At 34.8% G+C, this 26,971-nt stretch overlaps 2 protein-coding genes across 5 annotated transcripts in view; both read right to left on the minus strand.

Moving 5' to 3' along the window:
- LOC132905520 (protein pinocchio) overlaps window positions 1-16,644 on the minus strand; it is a 50,231-nt gene extending 33,587 nt beyond the window's left edge. For 2 of the 4 annotated variants that reach the window (XM_060956908.1, XM_060956907.1), the window contains exons 1-2: window positions 16,519-16,644; window positions 14,192-14,375 (exon numbers count right to left, since the gene is read on the minus strand). In XM_060956908.1, the coding sequence (XP_060812891.1) occupies window positions 14,192-14,375; window positions 16,519-16,629 (295 nt within the window). In that variant the 5' untranslated portion in view covers window positions 16,630-16,644. Of the gene's footprint in view, window positions 1-14,191; window positions 14,376-16,420 lie in introns of all 4 variants that reach the window. The other 2 variants (XM_060956910.1, XM_060956909.1) reach the window with 2 other exon arrangements.
- Window positions 16,645-17,899: 1,255 nt separating this feature from the next.
- Window positions 17,900-26,971, minus strand: part of LOC132905513 (zinc finger CCCH domain-containing protein 13-like) — a 36,861-nt gene continuing 27,789 nt past the window's right edge. The window contains exon 10 of the mRNA XM_060956891.1: window positions 17,900-18,084. Within this exon, the coding sequence (XP_060812874.1) occupies window positions 18,065-18,084 (20 nt within the window). The 3' untranslated portion in view covers window positions 17,900-18,064. The remainder of the gene's footprint in view (window positions 18,085-26,971) is intronic.

A 26,971-nucleotide genomic window follows, 5' to 3' on the forward strand; every position in this document is an offset into this window, starting at 1 on the left:
GAACTCGGTTAACTCGATTAAAGATTATTGGATTAACAAGCGACTACAATAAGCACGGACAAACGCAGAAATGCGATATACGCGGTGTCGATGCACTTTTTTCATTTGTTTACAAAGGAAGACTATCTCTATTCGATGTTACAATGAATTGTGTATTCTCTCATTTTCTCTCTTCTTTTTATTTTCTGTTTTTCAAGAGGATTTTCTAATATGATTTTCTAATATTCTAGTTCGTTTTTTGTTCTTGAATTTGCAAGTTAAAAACAGAACGTTCACTTTTTTTAATAAAGCTTTCTTGTTTTTAATTTCCATCTCATGAACATACGAATTCTAATTAGTATTTCCAGCATAATTCCATCACAAATACTGTAAATTTTGTACTTTTACGTTTTTCCGTATTACTAGGGTTACAGTTACTACATATGCATTAATGAAATTGTCGAAAAATAAATTGATAGCATTGACACAGTAATTAAAAGAAAGAGTTCAATGCCTATTTATCGTTTAATAAGAAATTTGATTTCATATTTTAGAAAACTATGCTTTATATCATATCAACTATATTTCAAAAGTATGTATATAATACCGTCTTTTGTCATTAACATATATGTGATATATTGGTGTTAATAAATATTTTTATTATGAGGTCATCATAAAAATAAGACCACTGTGCACTGTCGAAGATCGTATCATAATAAAATTCAATATAATTTATTTCAGTATAAATATCTGTACGAGTAGAGTATTTATTAATATTGTAAAATGTTTCAATGACAAAAGAGTGAGTTGGTTGAGATATCATTAGGATATTTTATCTGACGCCCTTTTTTTATTATTACGTTCCTTTGGAATTACGTGCAATTCATGAGTAGTCGCAATTGAGAATAATTACGTGTTACACGAACAGTCGTAGAAGTAAAACAAGGGGAAAATTGTCTGTCATGTATATGTTTCAGCATATTCAAGTCCATTAACCAATTGGATTTTGAAATAGGAAAATTTTCTTTTACCTCTGCATAAAAAACAAGGTTGGAAATTATTCTGCTATATAACATATATGCAAAATTTAATATAAAAATATGTATTCTAATTTTCCATATATTTGTTATTTGTCTATAAAATTGTAGTTACAGGATTTTCTACCGACGACTTAAATGGGAGAATAAAATTGAGAATAGAATATTTATATTAATCTTCTTTTTATTTAATTAATTAAAAGATTAAGAAATTTTGATTACGAATTAAAAAGCATACTCGTGACAAAACCCAGAATATTGTTAAGCTCGAATGAAACTAAAATTCATGATCTACGTCGAATTTAAGAAGGTTCTAGAATTTCCAACACAGCTTATCCCCCTGTTTTCTACAATGAGATAGCCAGACATTCATTATTAACCCTGTGGAATGTCGATCTAACCTTGAAATTTTAATCCAATGAATTTCCCTTCGACCTCGCGTGTAAAAGAACGCGATTCGCGTTCTATGACATAACCGGGGACACGATGTATGTATGGATCTACGCGCTATTACGCCGTTCTTTTTGATAAGATGCCATTACATCCGACGACTCTGCTAAACTCGTATGATCTACGCTTAATCACAATCTTTCGTCGATGAGTTTCATACGAATCTATTTTATATCGTTTATCTAGGCCATTTTTAATATTACCGCTCTAGAATTATCTTTGAATAATTCCGCAATTAGTGCATCGAAAGTATACGATCAAATGCAATACAATCAGATTGATACTATATACATGTGTGCAATATTTATAATTACATTAATCACTTGTATGGGTTAGTAACGACACAATTATTATTTGGTCGCGTTTTATTAAGATGTGCAATACATTCGTTACGTACAAATTATTTTTAACTGGGTAGGATTGCAAATACGTATCGAACATCCTTGTGTTTTTGTGTTAATTTTACCGCACGTCATAAAAAGCGCGTGTTTCAGTGTCATGGTTCATGACGCTAATGGTTCAACGAGACGGAAGAGAAATTTGCATAGCAAACAACGCGTAAAAAGAAGAATTCAAGTAAGCATGTGCTTGTCGGCAGGAAGTGGTGCAAAGTACATATTAGGTTTATAATGCATCGATAATTACATTTATGCTTGACAATAAACTATAAAAAAAAGCTTCTTTTTGCTTCCACTATCCAATGAACAGAGTTTAATAGTTTAGTTTAAACGAGGAAAAGCTTTTCTATGCTGATAGCGAAATTCAGCGAAATCAGGGATATATCACGACAGTATTCAACAACATTAATAATGAAATACTTCGTTGACATTTCATTAAAACCGATTCAGTAGTTAGTGAAAAATGGATCGGGGTTAGTAGTTTTCGATAAGGAAAAAAAAAATGAAGCAGCAAAATACGTAGACAAGGCAGTATCTACTCGTACTTTGTATATACATACTTCAGTGAAAATCTCTTTCGATAGTATTGTTCGGAACTTGGAGTGACCGTCCGTCGAGGACTCATACAGCACATCTGCCTTTCTTGGCAAAGTCCGAATTTCCTACCTGCCGAATTATAAACCTTACAATACGGATCAAAAGGGTAATTAACACTTCCGCTCTAAAGTAAACATTCAGTATCAATTAGCAACACCAAAGGATATGCGCCCCCGTAGGTACACAATTACAAGATTGGAAGGAATAAATTCCCATGCCATAAAAACCATGGTAAAAAGGAAAACCCGGGGATGGAGAGTTAATATATTTGTCGGAGATGAAAGGACACCGCCCCCTCCCCGTTCAAGTTACTTGGAAAACCTCAATACCAAAGCATTTACGAAATAACCCAAAAACAGTCATTCGAAACTTGAGACAATGAGCTTAGGCTAGAGGCGACAACCGGTCGCCGAGCGTAGCCACGGTCACGGGATGAATGTTTCACCTAACAGAGATATGAAGTTACATAGCTTTCCTTTAAAGAATTGGCAGTGCCGACACTTGACAATAAAACATTCCAACGGCCCCGCGGCTCGCCACACACAGACCCCATTCTTTGGGTAAGATGATCGCCAGATGCCGATGCATCATTCACAGTTTATGTTCAGATAGCCTGAGAAACCGCTACAAATCTTAGGACTTAGTTAACTAAAGTCCTTCCGATTGACAAACAGTCTTTATTCTATCAGCCCGTAAATCTGTCACCTATTGCGGGAAGATATGGGAGATCTGATTTGCTCACGTACGACGTTTCCCGCTAAGAGCTCTCTCTCAAGGGCGGCTAGCATCCTTTTCTAACCGCCAACATAGAAATTAACCACTTAACAGCAACGTCTATTTCCCTCACCTTCCACGCGAAGGCTTTCTTTGACGAATTCGATGATCTCGTGCCCTTAGGTACATCCCATCATAGTTTTCCTCTGCAGCATCGTCGTGATGGAAAGTCATTCCCTTCTTGCACTCTCATTAGCCATATACCTAGTGTGTTTGTACGATCGGTGAATAATCTACGTCTTAGCAAAAAGCTAATCAAGCGATCCTTGTATCATGAGGAGTAAGTCGAGTCCGACTTAGACTTCGAAGCAAAGTATAATCGTTATCCCGTGGACCGTGGATTCGCCATATCGAACCTAGGGTCATTGTCATTAGCGTCTAGTTACTGCGGCCGCTTGTCAATCTTGTATCAACTATATCTGTGTAATAAACGTTTGTGCAACAACAATGAACAACATCGACGAAGACTCATTACACGCCCCTAACCCGACATATTTATAAGGATCAGGCGAAGCTTTTTGAGAAAGTTTTAAAACAGTCCTCATCAGAGCGTCAGACTCTTCGTGTTATATTAAACATAACATTATTCTGCATCTTAACTTGCTAGTGATTCTGTTCGTGTATATTAAAGAGTGCAAATAAATCAGTTATACATAACATTATGCGGGATCTTTGATCTACCTCCACCTTGAGCATTAATAGCGTACACGGTTCGCGATATCAAACGATCTGTCGCAACATGACTGATCGTCACCTAGTTGAAAAGTCGCAACAACTGCGTATATGCATATAATGATTAACGTATAAAACCCAGGCTTTAACACAATCTCGTAAACTGTAGATTCTATGGTTCCGATTAATCTATTTATTTCGTTAATACTTTTTGTTTTCATTTCAGTTACACGACATTTTTCTTTAATACCGACAAAATATTTCGTATTTATTCTGAAATAATGTGTAAAATCGATTTTTATAAATTATTAACAACAGAAACACAGACATGAGATAAAAAGTTATTTATTTTTTATATAAGACAAAGTTACTTCTACTATATTAATATCTTTTGCATGAAGTGAACGACGAGAGGGCTGGTTATCTATACACGTTCCCCTAATCCGCAACAATCCAGTCTTTTCTTCCTAGAGAACTGATGGTCATAAAACGACGAATACGTCTAATACGGTGTCAACAAGCGAAACGGAAGTAAACAGAAAGAAATCGTTGCGGAAGCCCGTGAGGCAGCGTCGTGACTAAAATCGCTATACAGTGAGGTCAACCGTATGAAGGTTAAGAGGTCTAAGCCCCTGAGGCGATCGATTCGCGACAGATGGAAATTTCCACTTTTAGGCTAATACCATCATTTGACCTATCTTCAAAGAAAAATCGTGCTATCGTGCCGCACGAATCGTGGCGCTTCGACGGAATTTCGTCATACTCTTCTTCATCTCTCTAATATACAAATTGGCAATGGCGAATCGCCGAAAGATAGTAGATTATCCAAATTTAAACTTCTTTGCGATACATAGTTCGCAATTTGCTCCGATTTCTCCTGATTAACGTCTAACTGACGTAAGAAAATCTGAGAATGAATAATAGAACGCGCCGAATAATAGAAACAATTAGAATTTTTGATAGGAAACAGGTTCGGTTGTGTTTGAGCAAGTAGAATAAGAATTGAAGAGATGATAAATAAAATAAAATAAATAAATTTTATATTACTTTTTTAATTATTTTTAGCGTACTCTACTGTGTATACAAATAAAAATGAAATTGAACATTGGACGATTATTAAATGTTTTTTGAAGATCAATACGTTTCTTGTCTCGCAATTAACTGAATGTAGAATTTAGAAGTTTCGTTCAAAAAATGAAAATCACTTTAAAATATCGATCAAACTTCTCTGGATAGGCAAAATTTGTATCAATTATAAAATGTTTCGCTTGAAGCAAATTACGTTCTACGTTAAACGTTTCTCCTAATGATAAATACAATAATTAAAAAAATAATCGTGCTTATATCGGACGTTATGCATAAGATCAGCACAATATTCGAAAAATAATATCTCTTTTTGATAACTTTTACTTCGTCTTAGTCTAAAAATAAAAGGCAAAACTAGAGCATTTTCTAAAATCACCCTATATAATTTCATAAAACAATATTTTTCATTTAATTTTTCATTACCGTCGTCCTAAGTTTCCCTTATTTTCACGTACAATCTTGGAGAAGACAAGTTAGTAATAGTTACCAGTGGTTGTTTCTTATAAAATTATCAATAAATTCATCGTACTCCGTTATAAAAAGGTCGGTACATTATAAACAATTATTGCCTTCAGCAATGATACAAGTTGTAAACAGAGAACGTTCGTTCGATGTTCAGTTGCCAATGAACGTCGACACGAGCTAGCCACGAGCCTGATCCCAGATAACTCGACGGATTTGTACGAATTACAAAAAGTCAGTGGAGAATTTCGATGAGCAACGAAGAGTTGAGGGAAGGGAAATAGAAAGAGAAAAAGAGGATGAAAGGGGCGGGTGTAAATCATCGATTCTCTTGCCAACGATGCTAGAATGTGTTTTTCTTGAGAAAAATCTCATCATTCGAGGAGAAAGAAAAAACCAATGTTTCTCATACAAACTTCTATTATTGCGCCAAACCATGGAGCAAAACGAAACGCTCCAACTTCCGCCTATCTCTTTAAGGTATTTCTAGCGCCATAATATCCCTCAAAAATAAAATACGCTGAAACTCGAAAGTCAGATTCCTCACAAATGTCCGAGATCCTCCCTCTAGAAAGAAATTTCTTGGCTGTTGATATTTGTTATACGCGCACGCTAACAAACAGTTCAAAAATGGACATAATGGCAAATTCACATTATAATATATGACATCTTAGACACCGAAGTTACCGGTATTACATTTACATATTTACATACAATTACATATTTTACATTACTTTTATTCGAAAAAGATGAGATGAGTACTAAATTTTTCTTCCAGAAAAGATTTTAAATAACATACCAAAAATTTCTTAATTTTTAACTTTTTAAAGAAACCGTAAGAAAATCAATCTACGCTATGGATAACGTTAAAATATCTCGAACAATATTGCAAAGAATTTATTCGATTTTTTATAAAATTGAGAAAAAATATTCTTGAAATATACTTAATGCCAATTCGATAAGACGATAGAATGTTGTTGACTGTCACAAGATGAAAAAGACTTTGTTAACTATTAGAAAATGGAATAGAGGAATATTTGAGTAATGTAACTAACCGCTTCAGCGTTAGAATTATAAAGAATTAATTTCGTTATAAAACTGGAACGATCTGGAGGAAGAACACTTTAAAATTGTAATTTAAAAGATTAATATATAAAATTTATTATTATATTTAAATAAAGTGATTAATATGTGATATGCCTTCTTTCTCTACTTGACAAGCACATAATCTATAAAACATACATCCGATACAATTACAATTTCGAACTCAAGATTTAATGATGTTGGTTCCGCCAACAGGATTCTTCGACGTAGTTCTGTGAAACGCGGCAATAGTTATCGCTGCAAAAGGAAAGAAACGAGAGATCGTGCAAGAATCACGTGAGTCAGTCGATTATTTCACGAACACGTTGCGATCACGCGGGCTTGTCTGCGCGAGAAGAGTTTTGACGGTCGCGATGTGACGGTCGTGAAAAGGTTTCACGGTCCGTTCAGAATCAACCAGGTCGAAGAACAAGATGGCTTGATAACTCGATGGGAACGTGTTGTATCGCCCTCCTTTCACGATCGCTTCGAAAGTATCGCGACTTCTGATTAAATTCACTCGACACGCCAGTAGAGCCAATTAGATCGAAATATTGCCGCAATAATGCACGCGGCAATTAAAGATTTTCGCTATTCTAATTAACAGATATCGAGAGATACGCGCTACTGGCAGTTACGTATACGGTATGAGTACGAACCGTACATGTATATGGTAAATGTATACGTGTGTATGTTGTTATTTTGCGGCAAAAAATGTAGAGGTATGTACTTACGTACATTTTTGATATTAGTATGTTTTCCTATTTTTCGTAATACACGTAACATGTGACTAATTGTTCGTTCATTCTGATACATTATACGCTCAATTACATTCAATATTCTCCCACAATATGCATCAAACGATGTACGAACAATAAAAGTTTGTCTGGACTATGGAATCATGTGAGACCATATTTTATCGTCGCTCATTCGAACTGTCTGTCGGAATATCTCTTATGACATTATCTGGATGAAACTGCATTGAACTGGTACACCACGTGCAACCAAAATTATATTAATCAATCGAAAAAATGTCTGTTTAATTAACAATAAGAAAAATAAGAAAAAGATATAATCACATATATCTAATTACACAGTTATTAATTTTATTAAAATTATTTAGCAATGCAATTTTCGAAATTTCAAGTAAAGTATAGTATCTAACTACGTTTTATTCTCTTTGATTCACTAATATTTTTATTGGTACTGATTAAAAACTATTCAATTACGTCGAATAAACTGGCGTATTTAGGATATCACGATTAATTCTATGTTTCGTCGAATAATGCAATTATATAATTATTTAAATTTCCTTTAACATCGTATATGATAACGTAATTACATTTGTGTCGGAACTTAAATTAGTAATGGATCAATGGTGATCCTTGTTGACATTAGCAAAGCCACTACGAGATAGTTATTCGATCGAGCAGAAAAATATTCATACCTTATTTGAATCAGATTCTGCATAGTTAAGCGATAATTAAATGCAATTCTAATTAACGAATAATAATGATAAAACATGTAGATCATAAATGGAAAGTAGCCCCGATATTTGCAATTTTAATCGGCTTTCTACAGAAAAATGAAGAGTGCAAAAAATTTTTCTATTTGAATATTACCAAACTGTAATATGTGGAAGCTAATGGTGAGTTGAGTATTCAAATTTTCTATAAATACATAAACGTCCACACTCCACTAATTACCGAACGAAGGGATCACCAAATTTTGTACTTGTAAGAAATAAATGTTTCGAAGATAAAAATATCAAATCAAAAACTACATAATACAAAATTCAATGCGTTGAAAGTAACAGCGATAATATAATAAAAACGGCGTTGGGATTTTTGTGCAAATTTGTATTCAACTGTTTTCTATTTCTCAACCACAATGTTTACAAACATCAAAAGAAAAGTTTTTAATTTAACTTTCACAGTTTCCTCCGGCGAGAAGAAAGCTTCGATCATCCTATTCTAATTAAAATTACCCTCTTCCACGCAAACTTTGCGTTTTCTATCAAGCTGTATTCAATGAATCGATTAAACCTTCAAGAAACAATCTCCAGCCCAAATTACACGGAATTTAAATTCGAATCAGCAAAAACCGCTAGTAAAAAGAGCTTCTACTGAAGTTCGATAACGAACGATTCTAAGTTCCAAGAAACATCGAACCTCTTTCACTCTTCTCTTTTCCTAAACGAGACGTTCAAGTACAACTTGGCTTCACCTCTCGTCAGCCACACGGAAAACAACGTCACATCCGGGTAACGAATTCTAGACACGATCGATGTGTTGTTTCGAGGTTGAACGACATCAGGTGTGTGTATCCTTCAAGGCAATATTCGTGTTTAGGGAATTCGAAAGTGACCGATACTTTGTTTTAAGCAATTTGGATTAATAAACATGCGTACACCGCAGTTAAAAATTATATTTAAAGCCCGCTATTTGGTCAGAAAAAAGAGGAAACAACGCGGAGGTGATGCTAACGAGAATCGAGAATTCGTAAGGTAGATCCGGTCGCGACGCGGTATTACGATTTACGGCGCATAGTGAAAATTCAGTTCAGTGAACTGTGCTTGGTACCATCTCTGACGTCAATGCAATTGTTTATGATAATTTATTCGATTGAGAATATTCGATAAACGCGTTATTTTCGATGGTGAGAAGAAGCGAGAGGAGAAGTAGATATATAAAAATCACAAAATATGGTTAAGGTTCTAGACGTATAGGTCTTTATAAAAGTAATTGTAAGAGTATTTAATTGTCATTTTGTGTAAAGAATATATTTAACGAAAGTGTAAGAAAGAATTGGTCTTTTCGAACAAGATTTAACAACTTTGTGCCTCTCTCTTCGTTATAACCTACATAATTAGTTTGGCAAACTGAAAATAAGCCGACGGTTTTGTCTATTTATAACCACGACAGTCGTTTAGTAGCTAAATATAAATTTAATTTATTGGCGTGTTATTAATGTCTGTATATGGAAGCACAACGAAGCTCTACTTTAAACAGACCGAAGCATACGTGCCACTTTTGTGTTCTTAATACACGCTGTTATTGCATTTTGTGCATCGAATGATGTTTTACCATCGATTTTTCGAGGGTGTGTTGTTGTTCATCCTTCAGGAAATGAACAAACGTGACCTTTTCGCAGGATATGCTACATTTTTTCAAAAAACGGAACAAGCATATTCTACAAGTGAAAATAAGAGAAATATTGTGTATAAATATGAGCTCATAAATGTTTTATTTAAAAAGTATAACAGAGGTGCGAAATGATAACTGATTGTCTTCCCTAAACGGTTACTGTGCCAAGAAAATTGTAAGATTCAATAAAGCAAGCAAAAAGTTATTTTTAGAGGAACCTGGAACGCGAATCTGATTCGAAACACAAGCTCGTTTTATCTTCTTTTATCTCCGTTGTGATTGATTTGCACACTTATGTTAACCGAACAAATTTAATCTATTTTTGTAAGTATTACAAACTTATAAATCCTTCAACTTTTTAAATCACTATAATAATGTCCTATAACAAAAACAACATCGTCTAATGCTGATACACGGATATCTGTGTAATTATTTGCATTTAAAAATACAAATCGATTTTACTTGAGGTGGTGAACAAAAAATTGTTCAATGAGTAAGCATTAGGAAAAAGACACCATAATTTTATAACAGATATAATATAATATAAACAAAATTAAATGATACCAAGACAGTAAAGGATTTTTAATATAAAAGCTACAATATCCATATGTACTGTGATATTTATAAGAACTAAAATTAAACTGTTTTAAAAGTTATATATACATAACATGATACGGCGCATAGAATGATATATTACTTTAGTTTAGATATTATTAAGTCAGATTTAAAATTTATTTAAGAAATACTTAGCTTCTTATTTTCTTTTTAATAACGTATACTTAATTGAATTTTAACATAAATTATCCACAGAAATATTTTCTCACGACAAACATGGCTGATAGCCGCGTTGAAAATGATTTAAAACGCCTGTGAAGTTCGAGGGCTGATCTATCGTGACTAGAACTAAATCAGCTCACTTAAGAAGTAGCACGTGTCAATCACGTGAATATCTTCTATGTTCGCCGAATACCATTCAGGTTGTGACCCTTGACAGAGGGAAGGTTATACAACTTGCTCACTTCCTTCGTTTAAGGAAATGACCTATTTTCATATAAATGTGCGTGCTAATTTCAATTTAATACAAAGGGGAGGTGAAGACCGGTCACTAATAAAACACGATCGAAATGCCGAATGTTCACGCCCGTCAAAAAATGCATATGTGATGAGTTCGCATATGCATTCACACAATCTTTGAATGAAATAGTTTTAGGTACATCATTTTTAACCATTCTAGGATGTTCTGTCGATACTTTGCTTTTGGTTCCAACGTTCCATTAATTTGATGCAATCGAATTAAACATGAACTTAAAACATGAAAGAAGAAATAACTTATTCTTACAAGTCGGAACCATAGAATCACAGAAGTAATGAGATAGCATTGAACTATTTATAATACTTGCAAAATTATCAACTTTCTCGTCTAAAATATGCATGGTCAAAATGAAAACAAATATAGTAATGATATTGCAATTTTAGAAAATCACGAGTACCTTGCAACGGCATTAAAAATTTATAAAATTATGCAATATGTTATGATAATACAGGCTTGCTAAGCATTTATGAATTCAGTAAGTCAATTTAATTCAAGAGTTAATATTTACCTACTATATTTTTAAATAGATTGTTTGTTGTTATGAATACAATTGTATAAAACGAATGCGATGAGAATTGGATTTTCTCTGGAAAATGTATAAAGAGAACAATAACCCTTAAAAGATTATTAATTAACAAGGAATATTATCTTCCTTTATATGTAAATTTTATATTTAATATAATTTATATTTAAATATAAGTTTCAATTGTGAATAATTCACACCAGAAAGAAACTATTGTCATAAGAGGGTAGACTGAGTTTCGATTCCAATCTAGTTTCATTCAAAGTTCGTGTTATTATACGCAGGGGGTCTTGATAAACTTGCTGACTTCTGATTGTGGAAAATTTCGAAGCTGTTACGGATTTATCAATAAAAGAAGTTAAAATAACCGATGAAGTTGATCCGAAACGAGTTTGAATAATTTAGTGATATACATATGTACACTTGTTGAAGTAAAAGAACTCATCTGTTAATTAACATACATGTGCAAATTAATTTTTTGTTTATTTTAGGCCAGATTTGTATTTTAGTTTTTTATTCAAGATACATGTGACATGTGGCATTTTCAAAATATAATTTAATTTACGATTCAAACAAGTAGTATCAAAAACAAAATAAATCAATAAATTTAATTAAAGATCTGGATAAAAATGAAGTTCATCGGTAACTTGATTTTATTTCATGGATATTTATTTGAGCTCCACCTAGCTAAAAATATAGGGAACAAAATTGTTGATAATGAAGGGCGCTACTATATGAATAACAGTTAATAAGAAAATGCAAAATGCACCGCGAACATTCAAATGATAGGGTATATATAACAACTTTTCGAAATTAGTATATAAACAAAAGGTTAATTAATTCAATATAAAAATGTCATAGAATTGTCATTATTTAGCCTCGCTAAAAAGTAAATGAAATGAAAAAATCTAATTAATAACGAACAAAAAGTACATATATAAATGAATGTAGCTTTACATTAACAAACCATAACAATAATGTAATTAATAATCTGCAAATATTTATGAAAATTTACATTTTCATGATCACAACTAAAGAGAAACAAAATTTATGCAATAATTTTCACTCATTAAATATCATAAGTACTGTATTTTGGATATTTTACATATTTTTGCAAACTAAAAAATAAATAACTACAGTTAGATTTACCTTTTCCCTAACTCAACAAAATAAATCAATAAAAAAAGAGGAAAGTGATATATCCGAATGTAACAAGTAACTGTTATTGCATAGTGCAACAAGATCCTGTCTGCTAGTTGAACAAAGGAGCATCATTATCTAAGTAAATGAATAGTGCACGCGCGCCAGACGCGAACTAAAATCGGCTGTCCGCATAACCGCACCGACTCGAGGTTGATTTCTCAGGAAGAAAGCTGATATCCACGTGGATCCAATTTTGTCCGTAGATCGAGTTCCCGTCTCGCGAACTATGCATGCTTCGCGTCTAATATAATAATAGAGCGATAGAGACCGAGATAACCGCGTCATTCCACGTGTAGCGCTTTAGTGTAACGGATTAAGTGATTCAATAGAGGGGCCGATTTTAATGAAATGTGACTTAATTGGAAGCGGACAGGAAGTTTAATTATTGTTGAAAACGTTTTCGAATTATTAGATTGCGTTTTCATATTTCATATAATTTATTTGCATACTCTGACACATTTTAAGTGCATAAACATTCCCAATCTAGTGATTACATTCTATTCTACCCTCGATTCATTTAAATCATTCTACAAAGTCAGCAAATACTAGAAGATGTAAACAAAATATTAATATTAAATTTGGTGGTTGTACCTCGACCTGCAAGTACGTCATTCGCTCTGTCATTATAAATCTTCAAAACATCTACAATTATCATACAAATTATCGTATACGTAAGAAACAGACTGTTCAGTTTTTTTCCGAAATGTTTTTATACATTGATTGCATACAAACCATTAACGTCACGTTATTATTCGTAACTTATATGTTTCCAATTAAGTTCAGACGTAATGGTAACGTATTCGATAGTGCATTGCAATAGTCATCGATTGTTTCGCGCTATTGTTTCACTGATGACATTAAACACCGGTCATAGGATACGCTGGAATTTTCGCAAAAAATGTTGCGCTCCATTATAGAGTATCCGCATTGTCCAGCGGCAACAACGATACCTTAGAATCGGCACGTGATCGTGCGTGCGCAATCATGCAATTTAGTACGCAAGTGTATGCGATTTTATCAGATATTCTGGAAACCATGCGAATTGAAGAGCTTCGACAAAGTAAATATATACATCCATACACATTTCAAGAAGATAATAAGTTTGATAGAACAATAAAAAAAATTACTTATCGTTAATAGATGATAACGAATAGAATTTATCAAAATATATTTTTAAAAATCAATAAAAAAATATGTAAATACAATGAAAAAGAAGTCATTTGAAGAAAAACAAAAATAGCAATTATTATACACAATTTTGTCTCCAAATATTTGTACTTGTAGTAAAAAAATTTGGTTACATTCACAAATAAAGTGTTTATTCACAAGAGAGATTGAAAGATTCATATTATTTTTAGTACCGAACAAACATCGAGAACGAAACTGAAAAGAGTCACGAATACTCACTTCCTACTTAAATAATATCGTGTTTAATGCAAAAAATAAATAAAATATTCTTTTAAAATAAAATTTTAAAAGAAAAGAAAATATCATTGCAAAGAAAAACAAGGGTACTATTTGTTTTGTATTTATCTGTATAATATTTTAAAATTTCATTTTCCCTCCCAAATGTAAATCTCTTCTAAAGATATTCATTTCTTTATTCGGTTATGCTTTTTATGATGCATATATTGATTTAGAGTCTAGAGTATTCTAGAACAACTAGAGCCAAAGGCGAATGTACTCACATTTATTAACGCCAAATGTAATATCGGTGAATTGTACGCTGTGAAGAACATTATGAGGAATAGTAGGAGGATTCGTCGGTGCAAAGTCCGGGTCATCGATATCGAAGGACACGTTTTCCTCAAATTCCGTCATTCTGTTGTCCATAATTTCGAAAACACGCAACGAACTTTGAACACCAGAATGCTTCAAATCTTTAACAGAAAAGAAATTAACATATATACGGTTTCAAAGTAAATATTAGATATTAAATGTATAATTTGTGATAAATAATGAATGTACATCAACGATTTTTATTTAATTATACATGTTGCAATAAGCAATCTATTCTTTGATTAATAACGGTGACTTTAGCTTGTCAGATACATATTTAAATTATACGGAAACTTATTAAATTACAAGCATTCACCTAAAATGAATTATACTTGATAATGGAATTTCCGAAAATGTTTTAAAGGTACACTCTATTGAAATACCTCGGCGCTTTAATATATGTATGTAGATACGTATGTAGATATGTATATGTATTATGAATAGTAACGCAAGGTCAGTCCCAGAGCAGGCTTACATTATTAATTGCTTTCCTTTTAAATAAAATATCAAAAAGTGTCATTACAATATCAATCAACATATGTATCATATCGATAATGAATGAAGCCATGATCGATATTACCCTTGAGAGAAAGAGAGAGAGAGAGAAACTATTCGAACAATCTCATTCGGCAAGTTATCTAATTTACATTTATAGTATCTTGATTAAAACGTAATAGCTTGTGTAAAGAATAATAAATGATCTTTCGAACGGAAGGTATATCAGTTCAAATAACAGAATAAAAATTTTCTTTCTACATCTAATGAAAATGTAAAACTGAACTATTGAATAACACAAATGAAAAAAAATTAATTTCTTCTCGATAAATAGATCAATTTAGAAACAGTGCAGTGACGGGATGTTTGGAACTACAAGTGTATTCTTGCGAGCATTTACATCACAATAAATCATATAATTTACAAGTAGATTTATCGTTTGCAAATACATATAGCATTAACTGTGTGTTTAATGACAATCATGGTTAATCACAGTGATAAATGAATTTCACTTTCGCGAAACTATTGCTGTTCAAGAAAATGGTCTTTTGATTTGTAGAATTAAAGAAAACGATAAACAAAAATAAAAAAGCAGAGAGGAAGTTTTAAAACGATAGGTAAGAAGAAACGTTTGAATTCTCAAGTAAACAATAACCCATGTACAATGTAATCGATAACATTAGTAGATTCGACGATAAAGCGGAACAAAAGTAGCACTTGAATGCAATAATCTGCTTCATACATATTATATACTAAACTGTATATATATCGTGGCTTCGTTTAGATTCTTTCTTTCATGACAAATGCTGTTTAAATGGTTTTGATGTTTTCTAATATCTTGATGACACAATATAATAATATATAATGAATGATCAATTGCAAAATTATAACACTATCTTTTTTTTTCAACAATTTGATAATTTCCTAATAATACATTTTTTTAATGTCACTAAAGTACAATTTATAAAATAAAATTCGTAAAATTAATAGTTATTCATAATCTTATAATGTTAATGTTAATTAATTTTTACATAACAATTTAAACAAATAGTGTGCAGCTTTGTAAAATAATACATATCTTCGAATAATCAAAAGACAATTATAACACTTTATCTTGAATAACACATTCAATAGTAGATACAGGTATAGACTGAATTACAACGTACCAGAAAAAATGCTTACAATTAAAGACGTTAATCGTGTCATTGAAGAAATAAAAAAAGTTGCAGAAGAATATATCCAGAAGAAAGAATGAAGTGTACAATTAAAAAATATTTAAGTGTTACTGAGGAGTTTAATTTAATATACATAACGTGATACTTCTAAATATCACTGGAAGATATTTATGAAATATTTATTATTGAAAGTTCAATAAAATGTTATGTAAAGAAACATCATATGCTGTATCGATATATTCTCCATGTTTTGTATGACTTAATATTTTGTATTTCTGTATAGATTAATCAATGAACCATAAGCTAAAAAATTAATTTAATAGCACATTCTTAGATGGAAATGTATAAATAATAAGTAAAACTTAAGACCGCACAATTGAGATATCGAATTGAAACATTGAAACACATATGAAATCTTTACGGTAAGTGAATCGTGTAAACTTGAATCTATTCTATAATTTATACAACCTATTGATTCTTTTAAAGTTTCACAATTCGTTGACACTAAATTTTCGAATACTTCCGCGATAGAGAAGACGATGCATACTTTTACAAACCGTACGAACCGATGGTTGATGGTTGACTGACAACAGTGACAACGTTTCAATTTGAAGATTCAAATCTCTACCATTAACTACGTCTGTGCCTCTACTATATCGGTATCGATAATGTCGCATGTGACATGAATATGGTAAAGGGGTCAGAATCCTCGAATGAGAAACACAAAAAAGCATTAATTGAGGTTATTATATATTTTTTAATTTGTAAGTATTTATTTAAATTAAAATATTTGCATATTCTATAATCTACATAACTTTAAGTAACTCTAAAAATGAATGAGGAATGAATAAATTAGTAGCAGGAACTTGTCAGATATGTCTAAATATTTTCAATTTGAACTTGCGATTTCGAAGTTTTAAATTTTTTCGAATTTTTGTATTAACAAAATTAAATAGAAATAATTCAATATAAATAAACGATATTCTCTTTAAAAAATTGCGTGTTTGGTACAAACTTTCATAATTTTAGTACATGATTGGCACATTGCTAAGGCAATTAAACAAATAAAACTTAAATAAAGACTAATTTTATCTTTTAAATCTTATAACAAAAGTAAATTTACTGTATATACTTTTACAAATCACCTGCATTCTGTAACTTATGCATTTATAATTATCATAAATGCTTAAACATCCGTAATCTAGTCATTAGTATATAATATAATTCAAAAAGAAAGATTTTTAATAGGCTTCTTAATCAGCTCCATGTTATAACAAAAATTCATTTATAACATAAACAATTTTAAATATTTTATTAAGGTCTATCAGATTTACCTAAAGTCTGTTATCTAAATGTTAAAAATAAAGGAAACAAATACTAAGAATGCTAACTAATTTTGCTATACTAAAAAACCTCCTTGAATTATGTAGATATAAGATATGATAAACAGTGTAATATATATATTTTTATATTATTATCAAAAATAACATGAAACCACATAAACATATTTCTTAAATTTAATAATTTACAATTCATTATCAATTAATACAATTTGTATAGGAGCAAAAATAAACCAATAAAAAATATATGAACGAGTTTCACATACAAATACATCAAACATAAAACATTTTAATAAGATTTTTGAAACTATATTAAAATATTAAATATACATAAAAATACATAAATATTAGGTAATAATCGATGTTCGAGAAATCACAGATTAAAAATAAGTATTTTTTGTCTTTATTATGATTTTTAGCTTAAAAAGCGATTGTATAAATAGTGTAATACTGTTTACAATGTACCGAGATCTTAAAATCCATCAAGCATGAAGTTTTATATGTTACAGCATTTGAATGAATTCATACAGTTTCTAATTTTGATCATAAAAGATTCTTATAATATAATATAGTGATTAAAAAAATATATAACACATGTATATATACCTTGTATATTCATAACAGTATCTTGAATTAAACATTATCCACTTCACTATGATATCTTAAAGAATGTTTAATCTTTGTACAATGTCTAATATTTGATGCAGCAAATATTATAAGTTCGTGTATTGTACAATAAAACATTAATTCTCTATTCACCATACATCTTCCATTAATATATTGGCCGAAATCCTATATAAAACATAAATAATAAACACAGTAGCTCTTCAAGTATATTGTTATGAATTAATGAATATACATACTATGAATATCTGGCGAAATAAATTGTGGTGAAAATGGTCTTAATGGACCCATTGTATGCCTGGTTCCGCCAAAGTCTGCATTCTAATTGAAACCAAGGAGAAATCCAACCAATTATAGGAAGAAAATGCTAAGGACCAACAAAATTTAATGTCAGAAAAGTTGTATTCCGCATATAACTTGAATACTTACTCAATAATAAACAGGAACAAGAATTTGGTAGATATAATGTGATGAAGATACCCTGTGTTTTCTACACATATCTCTTTCTTTTCTTTTTTGGGATTGTTCTCTCAATCTTTCTCAATACAGACTTTCACCCGTGAATGACCTGTTGTATCAATAGTATCTGTAACATTTAATTTTCAAGAAACATGACGTTTCACATGTCTTGTTATGTACCAGTGATTAGACTTTCTGGTCCATGCTCTTTACCTCTACTCTCATAAATGTGAATGACCCAATGATCTTTTCTTTTTGGCAAATGCCCTTCCTCTACAATATGCTATTAACTACATCACCTAACTTTTTCTTCATTCTGCTTACTTCTATCTTTAGTGAAATCTCTTTCCCTAAATAAATTATACAACAATTTAATAAAACTGGAAAATACATATATTAAACAAATACACAAGACTGTAACAAATAATTTGTACCTATAATTTGTGCAACTATTCCTGTCATCATGTTTTGAATCTAAAAGAATACTTGGTATTCAATGTTTTAATACACAATATTATAATTTAGAATCCATTTTGTATTTCACCAAATGGTAAATTTATTTATATGTACATGTATAGGTTATATCTGTAATTTTATATAAATAAATAATTAAATATAAATAATCATATCAATATATGATAGATAATTATCAAGTGCTAAGTTTTTGTCGTCATTAAAGTACTGCCAAATGATATGAAACATAACATACTTGAAGTTAATTAGTATACAAATGCTATAATAAACACAATGTTGTACAAATTTTGTACCCATCTTTATTTTACGACCACTATATAGCAATACTTGCTGAATTTCGGTTTAATGGAAATAAAATTACTTCCTCTTTTTTATTGTAATCTAATTACAATAGTTGTCAACGCATAGAATCAAAAAATGCAAGCATTAACTTTAGAAATCTAGAGGTTACAAAGCTATATATATGTAAAGTTGAGAGTTTTTAACATATTTGACAACTTATTTTGACGCCATGTTGGCTTTTATCCACGATTCGTCCAATGAGTGCAATCGTTGACTATAATAAATACACGTGGCTGGCAGCCACTTAGGCGGGATAAATCAAATTAGAGAAGATATTTTCTCTCTAGTCAAATGTTTTTCTAGATGATTTGTCTTTTAGCCTAATAACAGTTATGGTGAACTTGCTGCGAAAGATGTAGCCATAAAACAGTAGATCGCAGCATGGAAATTGCAGGTTTTTTTTTTTTATTTTATTTTGGTTATTTTACAATTTGTCCTTGCGGACATTTGGTAAAGTGTTATATCTTGTTGGTGAAGAATAAAAAAAAATATAAATAAAAAATAATATAGCATGTGGGCGGCTACCCCCAGCGGGGTGCCAGCTTCGTTTTTTTTTCTAAGTTATATCTTTTATGAGGTCTATTGGGTGTTTCCTTTTTAGTCTTCTTGCGATATTTGTTGTGTTGCACGTTTCAGCTGCCAGCTGGTTCGGATGTGTTTCTATTCTTGTTCTGTATCTTGTTGCGAATCTGGTAATCTCCTCCTTGACCGTTGGTATTCCGAGGTCTTTCCTTATGTCCTCGTTTCTAACGTACCACGGGGCGTTTACTATTGTTCTAAGGATTTTGGCTTGAATTGTTTCTATTTTGTTTATATGGCTCATTGCTGCTGTTCCCCATAGTGGAATTCCGTATGTCCAGATTGGTTTTATGATTATTTTGTATATTTTTAGTTTGTTTTCTGTGCTTAGTTTGGATTTTCGGCTTGTTAACCAGTGCATTTGTCTCCTTGCTGTCTGTATTTTGTCTATTATTGATTTGATATGCTGTTTCCATGTGAAGTGTGTATCTATGTGAAGTCCAAGGTATTTGACTTGCCTTGTTTGTGTTATTTGCATGCCGTTCAGGAAGATGTTTGGTGTTATCTGTTTTCTCAGTGTGAATGTGATGTGGTTGCATTTGTTAGGATTAGCTTTGATTTGTTTGTCCTGTAGCCACTTTTCTATTTTTGTGATGTGCTCTTGTAGTATTGTGGCTGCTGTTACAGGGTTAGTGTGCCTGACTAGCACGGCTGTGTCGTCCGCGAATGTCAGTATTTTGCTATTGGTAGCTGTTGGAATGTTGGCTGTGTATAATGTGTATAGTATGGGTCCTAGGACGCTTCCTTGTGGAACACCCGCTTTGATGTCTTTTGCTTCGGAGTGTGCGTCCTTGATTTTTACTGTGAAGGTTCTGTTGCTTATGTATGATTTTATTATTTGGTATATTTTTTCCGGGAATTGTTTCTTGATTGTTTGTATTAGGCTTTCGTGGTTTATTTTGTCGAATGCTTTCTCTATGTCCATGAATAGGGCTGTACAATATTGTTTGTTTTCTATTGTGTGTATTATTTCGTTGACAAGCCTGTGCGTTTGTTCTATGGTGGAGTGTTTATTTCTGAATCCAAATTGATGGTCTGGTATTAATTTTTCCTTCTTTATTATTGATTTTAGTCGGGCGTATATTACTTTTTCTAGTATTTTGAAGAGCACGGGGAGTAGTGATATTGGTCTGTAGGATGTTGCTTCATGTGGGTCTTTGCCTGGTTTGGGTAACATTATGATTTGTGCCTGTTTCCATAATGTAGGATAATATTGTATTCTTAGTATTGCATTGAATATTATTGTGATTAGCCGTATCGCTTTTGGAGGGAGGTTTTTCAATATTTTGCCATTGATTAGATCGATTCCTGGTGCTTTGTTGTTTTTTGTTTTTTCTATTATGTTTCTTATTTCTTGTGCTGTTGTTTTGGGTATGGTGTATTGCTTGTCGATTGCAGTGCTAGTGGCTATCGCGTCGTCGTCCGTATGGCTATTGTGGTTGCTGTTATTGATGTTGTGTGGTGTAAATGTGTTGCATAGGTGGATGAAAAATTCTTCGGCTTGCTCTTCGTTGCTTCTTGCCCATGTGTTGTCTGCTTTTCTGATTGCTGGGGCTGGTTTTATCGTCTTCTTTATTTTTTTTGTGGCTTTCCATAGTGAGTAGTTGTAGTTCTCGTGTGCAGATAGTGACTCTATGAACTTTGTGAATTCGTTGTTGTTGTGCTCTTTTATTTTGTTTTTTATTTCCCTTGCGAGTTTGTTTGGGTGTTTTTTGTTTTCTTTTGTTCTATGTTTTTGCCATTTTGCTTTCGCTTTTCTTTTATCTCTAATTTTTTCGAGGATGTCAGATGGGATTTGTTTTGTTTGTCTAGTGGTAGTTTCTGGTTTTGTGGTTGCCCGTGCTGCCTCTTGTATAGTTTCTGTAAGTGTTGTTACAGCTTGTTCGATGTGTTGGGGCGTTTTCAGTGGGATGTTGCAGTTGATTTTGCTTTCAATTATTTCTTTGAAGGTTTGCCAATTAGTGGATTTGTTGCATAGTGTCTCTGAGTTGTTGTAGAGTATTGGCTTGTTTCTGTATGTTATTATTATGGGTGTATAGTCGGAGCTAAGCTCGAGGCTGGATGCTATATTTATTTTATTTCCGTTTAATCCCTTTGTGACTGCAAAGTCGAGTAGGTCAGGGATTTTGCTCAGGTCTGTCGGCCAGTATGTCGGTCTTCCTGTGGATAATATATTGAGATTGTTTTTCCTGATGTGTTTTTCCAGGGTTCTGCCTCGAGGTGTAGTGATTCTTGATCCCCATGTTGTGTGCTTTGAGTTGTAGTCTCCTGTTGCGATATACTTGTCGCCTAGTTGTTGGAAGTATTCTTCCCACATTTGTGCTGTAATTTTGTGTCGCGGTGGTGCATATACTGCTGACAGCTGTAGACGGTTGCTGCTAGTTTGTACGGTAACGGTAGTTGCTTGTATGTGTTCTTTACTAACTTGACTGTGTAGGTGGTGTTTAATGTCGTTTCTTATTATCACTGCGGTCCCTCCGTGTGCTTTTCCTGAGGGGTGCTTGGTATCGTATATGGTATAGTGCGGTATTTATGTGTAGCTTTTTGTTGTGAAATGCGTTTCTGATACGAGTAGTATGTCTATGTTGTTGTGGTACAGGAATGCTTTGGTTTCAATGGCCCTTTGTTGTAGGCCGTTAGAGTTCCAGGCGGCTATTTTTAGTATGTCCGTTTTTACTTTTTGCTTAGCATGGTTGTTATCAGTTGTATCATAGCTGTGATTTGTAATGATTGCTGTTTGAATGCTTCGTTTAGTTCGCTTATCGTTCTTGTTAACATGTCGGTGCTTTTGATGGATTGTTTTAATAGTTCTTTTATTTCTGTAGCGTCGTTGGTGTTATTGTTGTGGTTTTGGTTGGCTACGGGTGTTACTTCCTTGGTTGCTTGCGCGTAGCTTCGACTGCCAGTGGTGTTGGTATTGTTGTGGTTGTTGTTCATTACGTGCTGTACTTTTATTGGTGTTTCAGCTTCTGCCCTGTCGTTTTGTGTGTGGTGGTAGTTATATGTCCTGCTTCTAGGCGGCGGAAACAATTTACGTTGGAGTATTTTTCTGGCTGGGCAGCCTTTGTAGCTGGCTGGGTGGTTTCCGTTGCAGTTGTAGCACTTTACCTCGTTTATTTTTCCCATGTATGGGCAGTACGTTGTTAAATGCTTTTCTGCGCATTTGACACACACCGGGTTTCTGTTGCAGTAGCTTTTTGTGTGTCCATATTGTTGACACCGCATGCATTGTGGTATGTCTTTTTTATGTCTGGGTGGTTCGACTGTAATTATTGTGTTTAGGATTTGTTTGATTTCGAAAATTTCCTTGTTGTTGTTTTTAGGTTCGAGTTCAATTAGGAATAGCGGTAGTGGTTGTTTAGTATCAAATCTCGTTATGTTGTTTATTACCCTTACCTGGTGTCCGATTTTGGCTAGTTCCTCACATATGTTGTTTGTATTTGTCTTTGGGTGTAGTCCTCTGATTACTGCTTTATAGCTTTTGTCAGTTTTGAGTTGGTAGGTATGGTACCCGGCGTTTTTTTCTTTTAGCACCTTTACCAATTTTCTGTAGGTTTCTGGGGCGTTGGTTAGCACTTTTACCTGGTCCAGTTTTAATTGTTTTATTGTGTAATTTTCTTTGCCTGCCGTATTGTTTAGCAGTTCGAGGAGGGGGTCTATTACTTGCGCATCGATGTATATTGGTGGTGGTTTGGCGTTGTGTTTTGGTTTTTCAGTTGTTTCTGGTTCCTTCTCTTGTGGTAGTATGCTGAAGGGGTTTTGTAGTGGGATTTCTTGGAGCCACTGCTTACTTTCTGTTTCTGCAGCCCTCCTAGTATTTGCGTTTGTTGTAATTTTTCTTCTTTTGCTGGGAATTACGACCTTCCAGCTTCCGTCTTGTTGTGTCATTTCGTTGTTGTTGGCGTTTGTATCGTCGCTCATTCGAGTAATATCCATTTCGGTTTCTGTAGATTCTTGGATTTCCATATTTTTGTGTACGACATATGTTTCGCCGTTGTTTGATATCCTGAGCGGTAGCACTCGTTGCATTTTTTGTTTTCCCTGTTTTTCGCACTTTCGGAAACACTTTCTCTCGACGTCCTGTTTCGAGGGAGAGACCTCTCCGGGCACCTGGCACGTCTGCACTCTTCGGCAGTCAAAAGGGAACTTGGCACTTTAATGCGTATAAAATATTACCTTTGAGAAAAAAGATCATCTTTATAATTTATAAACAAAATAATGACGAAAAATTAAAATTTTTAATATTAAACAAATTATCTAAATTTTCATTATTTATTGCAACAATTGTACGATGTTCTACAATTTTTTCTGTTGTAACTGATGCACCTTTTACTTCTTCTCTTTTAAATATAGGTTTGAATCTCCCCCTATGGTTAAATAAATTTATTTATAAATAGAAAATCTAGAGTAGATGCATATAAAGGGCTGGTCAATGGCAAGGGTCAAGCCATCCTGAAAAGGCTCTTACAATGCTATAAATGCTTATGCTACAGGTACGAAGGCACCGGTCATCAGGCCAAGAGCTGCCCTGTCTTCGTGCCTAGGTGCCCGTTCTGTGAGTCGCTCGGTCCGCCCGTCACCCACAGAATGGGAGGAGCCACATGCGTTCCGCCGAAAACTAAAAGGACGAGTCGGATTCGGGTGCCTGCTGCGGACAGGAGGCAGGGTGACAACGCGAGAGACCTACTGTTTCGTTCGCGAGAAAGCACATCAACGAGAGTTGTAAATTCCCGTTACGATTAGATAATCGACGCCGCAAAATGTCCGATCCCTTATTTCGGATAACAGAGGTAATTAAATTGATTATGACATTGATATAATAAGTTATTAGTTCCAGTTTATTATAACAACTGATGTACAAAAGAAATATGAGTTGATAGAAAGTAATTGTACTTTCTAAGTTCGAGTAGAATAACGCAAGTTCGAATGATGAAAGGTCGAAAACGGAAGAGCAACTGACTCTCTATGAAAATGATGCTGCGGAGGAAAACTTGTGATGGGTGGATCCACGGACATCAGATGAGCTGATTTGTTAAAGACAGGGTTTCGCTATGATAGTGAGGGAAATAAGCTTCGTTGGTAATTGGTTAATTTTCGAGGTTGGTGGGTGAGGAAGGGGCTAACTGTCCCTGAGAGAAAGTGGCGAGTGGAAAGCATCATACGTGACAAAACGAACTTTCCCGAATCTTCCCGTAGTAAACAATAAACTGTTTAAAATCGAATTACTAAATAGGTGTTTGTTCGATCTGAAGAATCTTAGTTGGAATTTGCTAAGATTTATGATGGGTCCTTGAGGCTATTGAGGGTACGCCATGAGGATGTGTGGACATCTGGTTGCCAGCCTGTCCGCGGTATGTGGCCTGATCTAGGTAGAGAGTCGCCAGACGTAACACCTACCGCAAGAAGAGAAAAGGATCACGAGTGTGGCAGATGGCCAGCTGGAGACCATGAATATGGACTTGGTAAAGTAGATTCGTACGGCTCCTCCAAATCAACTTGGGGCGATCGAAACGGGTACAAGACTTGCTTCTCCAGATGTTACGCAGGGAGGGCGTAAGCCTATGGGGGCTGGCAAACCCACGTTCCCGCAGCCAGGGAGGACCATCGGAACGAGCGTTCCGCTTACGTGAGTTCTCTATGTACTCCGCAGGGAAGATCGCCGGGAGTATGCGTGCGCTTAAGTGCGGCCATACTCTCTCTACGCGGTCTTGGGTAGTAGCGCACCCACGATCCTGATGCGAAGGATGGGACCGCCGGGATAATTCCCTGGGTCCGCAGGTCCCCGCTTGCGTGAAGTCCCATCTTGGTCTGTTGAATGCCCGGTTAGCAGGTCGCCGGGCCAGCAGTGACGTGGCCGTACATCCACACGGTGGTCCCACCAGCGACATAAGCTGGTACCATGGACAGGATGAGTAATAGCCCGGAGGGAGTAGCGACCCCTCTGCTTGTCCGAAAATTGGGTATGGACTCGTGGTGGCGGTGGTTTATAGCCGAGTCGCTGGATGCGAGGTATCCCCACTCGTACTCTGGAAACGGTTACGCCGGCGGGTCAGCAGCGTACCAACTGCTCCGGAACCGTCCCGGGAGACGGTAGGGCCTAAGGAAAGATGGCCCCGTTTTACCTTAGACGAGCGACGACCCCTGCCAGGCCTAGCTATTAAAGGTAGCAAGAGTACTGGGTACCTTGTGCGTCGGTTGGGCGTGAACCCGACCCCGATTGGTCCTAGGGGACCCGGGCCCTGTTTAATGTTCGTATCTAGGTAAGGGTACCCGTTAAAAGAAAATATACACTGTATGCTTGTCCAGATGATAAGGGACAGCAGGGTTGCCCTGGCAGTGGTAGCCGAGCTTTATCGTATACTAGACATCCCTAACTGGGTCGGAGACCTAGATGGTTTGGTCGCTATGACGTGGACGTCAGCATCGGGCACGCCTGCCGCAGGGATCCACTCGAGCAGGGCAAGGGGTATGCCGCAATCGAGTGGGCTGAGATGGTGGTGGTGGGCGTATATGTCTCCCTGAACAGTGGCCTGGTTGCGTTTGAGGAGTTCCTGGATGGGGTTGGCGATTGCGTGAGACGATACCTTTCACGTCAGGTCCTCGTCCTGCGAAACTTTAATGCTCACTCCTCGTAATTGGGGAACACAAGGACGGATGCTCGTGGCCGGGTGCTGTCAGACTAGACTGTGGGCCTCGGGCTCCTCTTACTTGACAGAAGCTCGATCAGCAGCCATTGTTGCGGCCTGGAACTGGGACACCTGTACAGAGGGGACAAGCGTGGACGAGGAGGCGGAGTAACTTCGCCGAGACATGAACGCGGCATGTGATGCGTCGATGCCGCGTTCCGTGTCTGGTACTAGACAGAACAGGATTGTGTACCGGGTGGGTCCCGGAGATCGCAGAGCTACGGGCGAGGTGCATTCGGGCCCGCAGGCGCTTCCAGAGATTCCGCCGTCGGCGACTTCATGACGAGGAAGAAATCTCCCTCTGTTACAAGGCATATAGAGGAACGCGACACATCTTACAGCGAAGGATGAAGATCGCTAAAGCCCGATCTTGAATGGACCTCGGTCAGTCAGTCGAATCCGATCCGTGGGGGCGGCCGTACAGGATGGTGATGAAGAAACTGCGGCCAAAGGCCGCACCGCTGACGGCAGATATGGATCTGGCATTGCTAGAGGAGGCCCCTGAATTTTTCGAG

This window comes from Bombus pascuorum, chromosome 3, assembly GCF_905332965.1.
Source record: "Bombus pascuorum chromosome 3, iyBomPasc1.1, whole genome shotgun sequence".
Taxonomy (NCBI): domain Eukaryota; kingdom Metazoa; phylum Arthropoda; class Insecta; order Hymenoptera; family Apidae; genus Bombus; species Bombus pascuorum.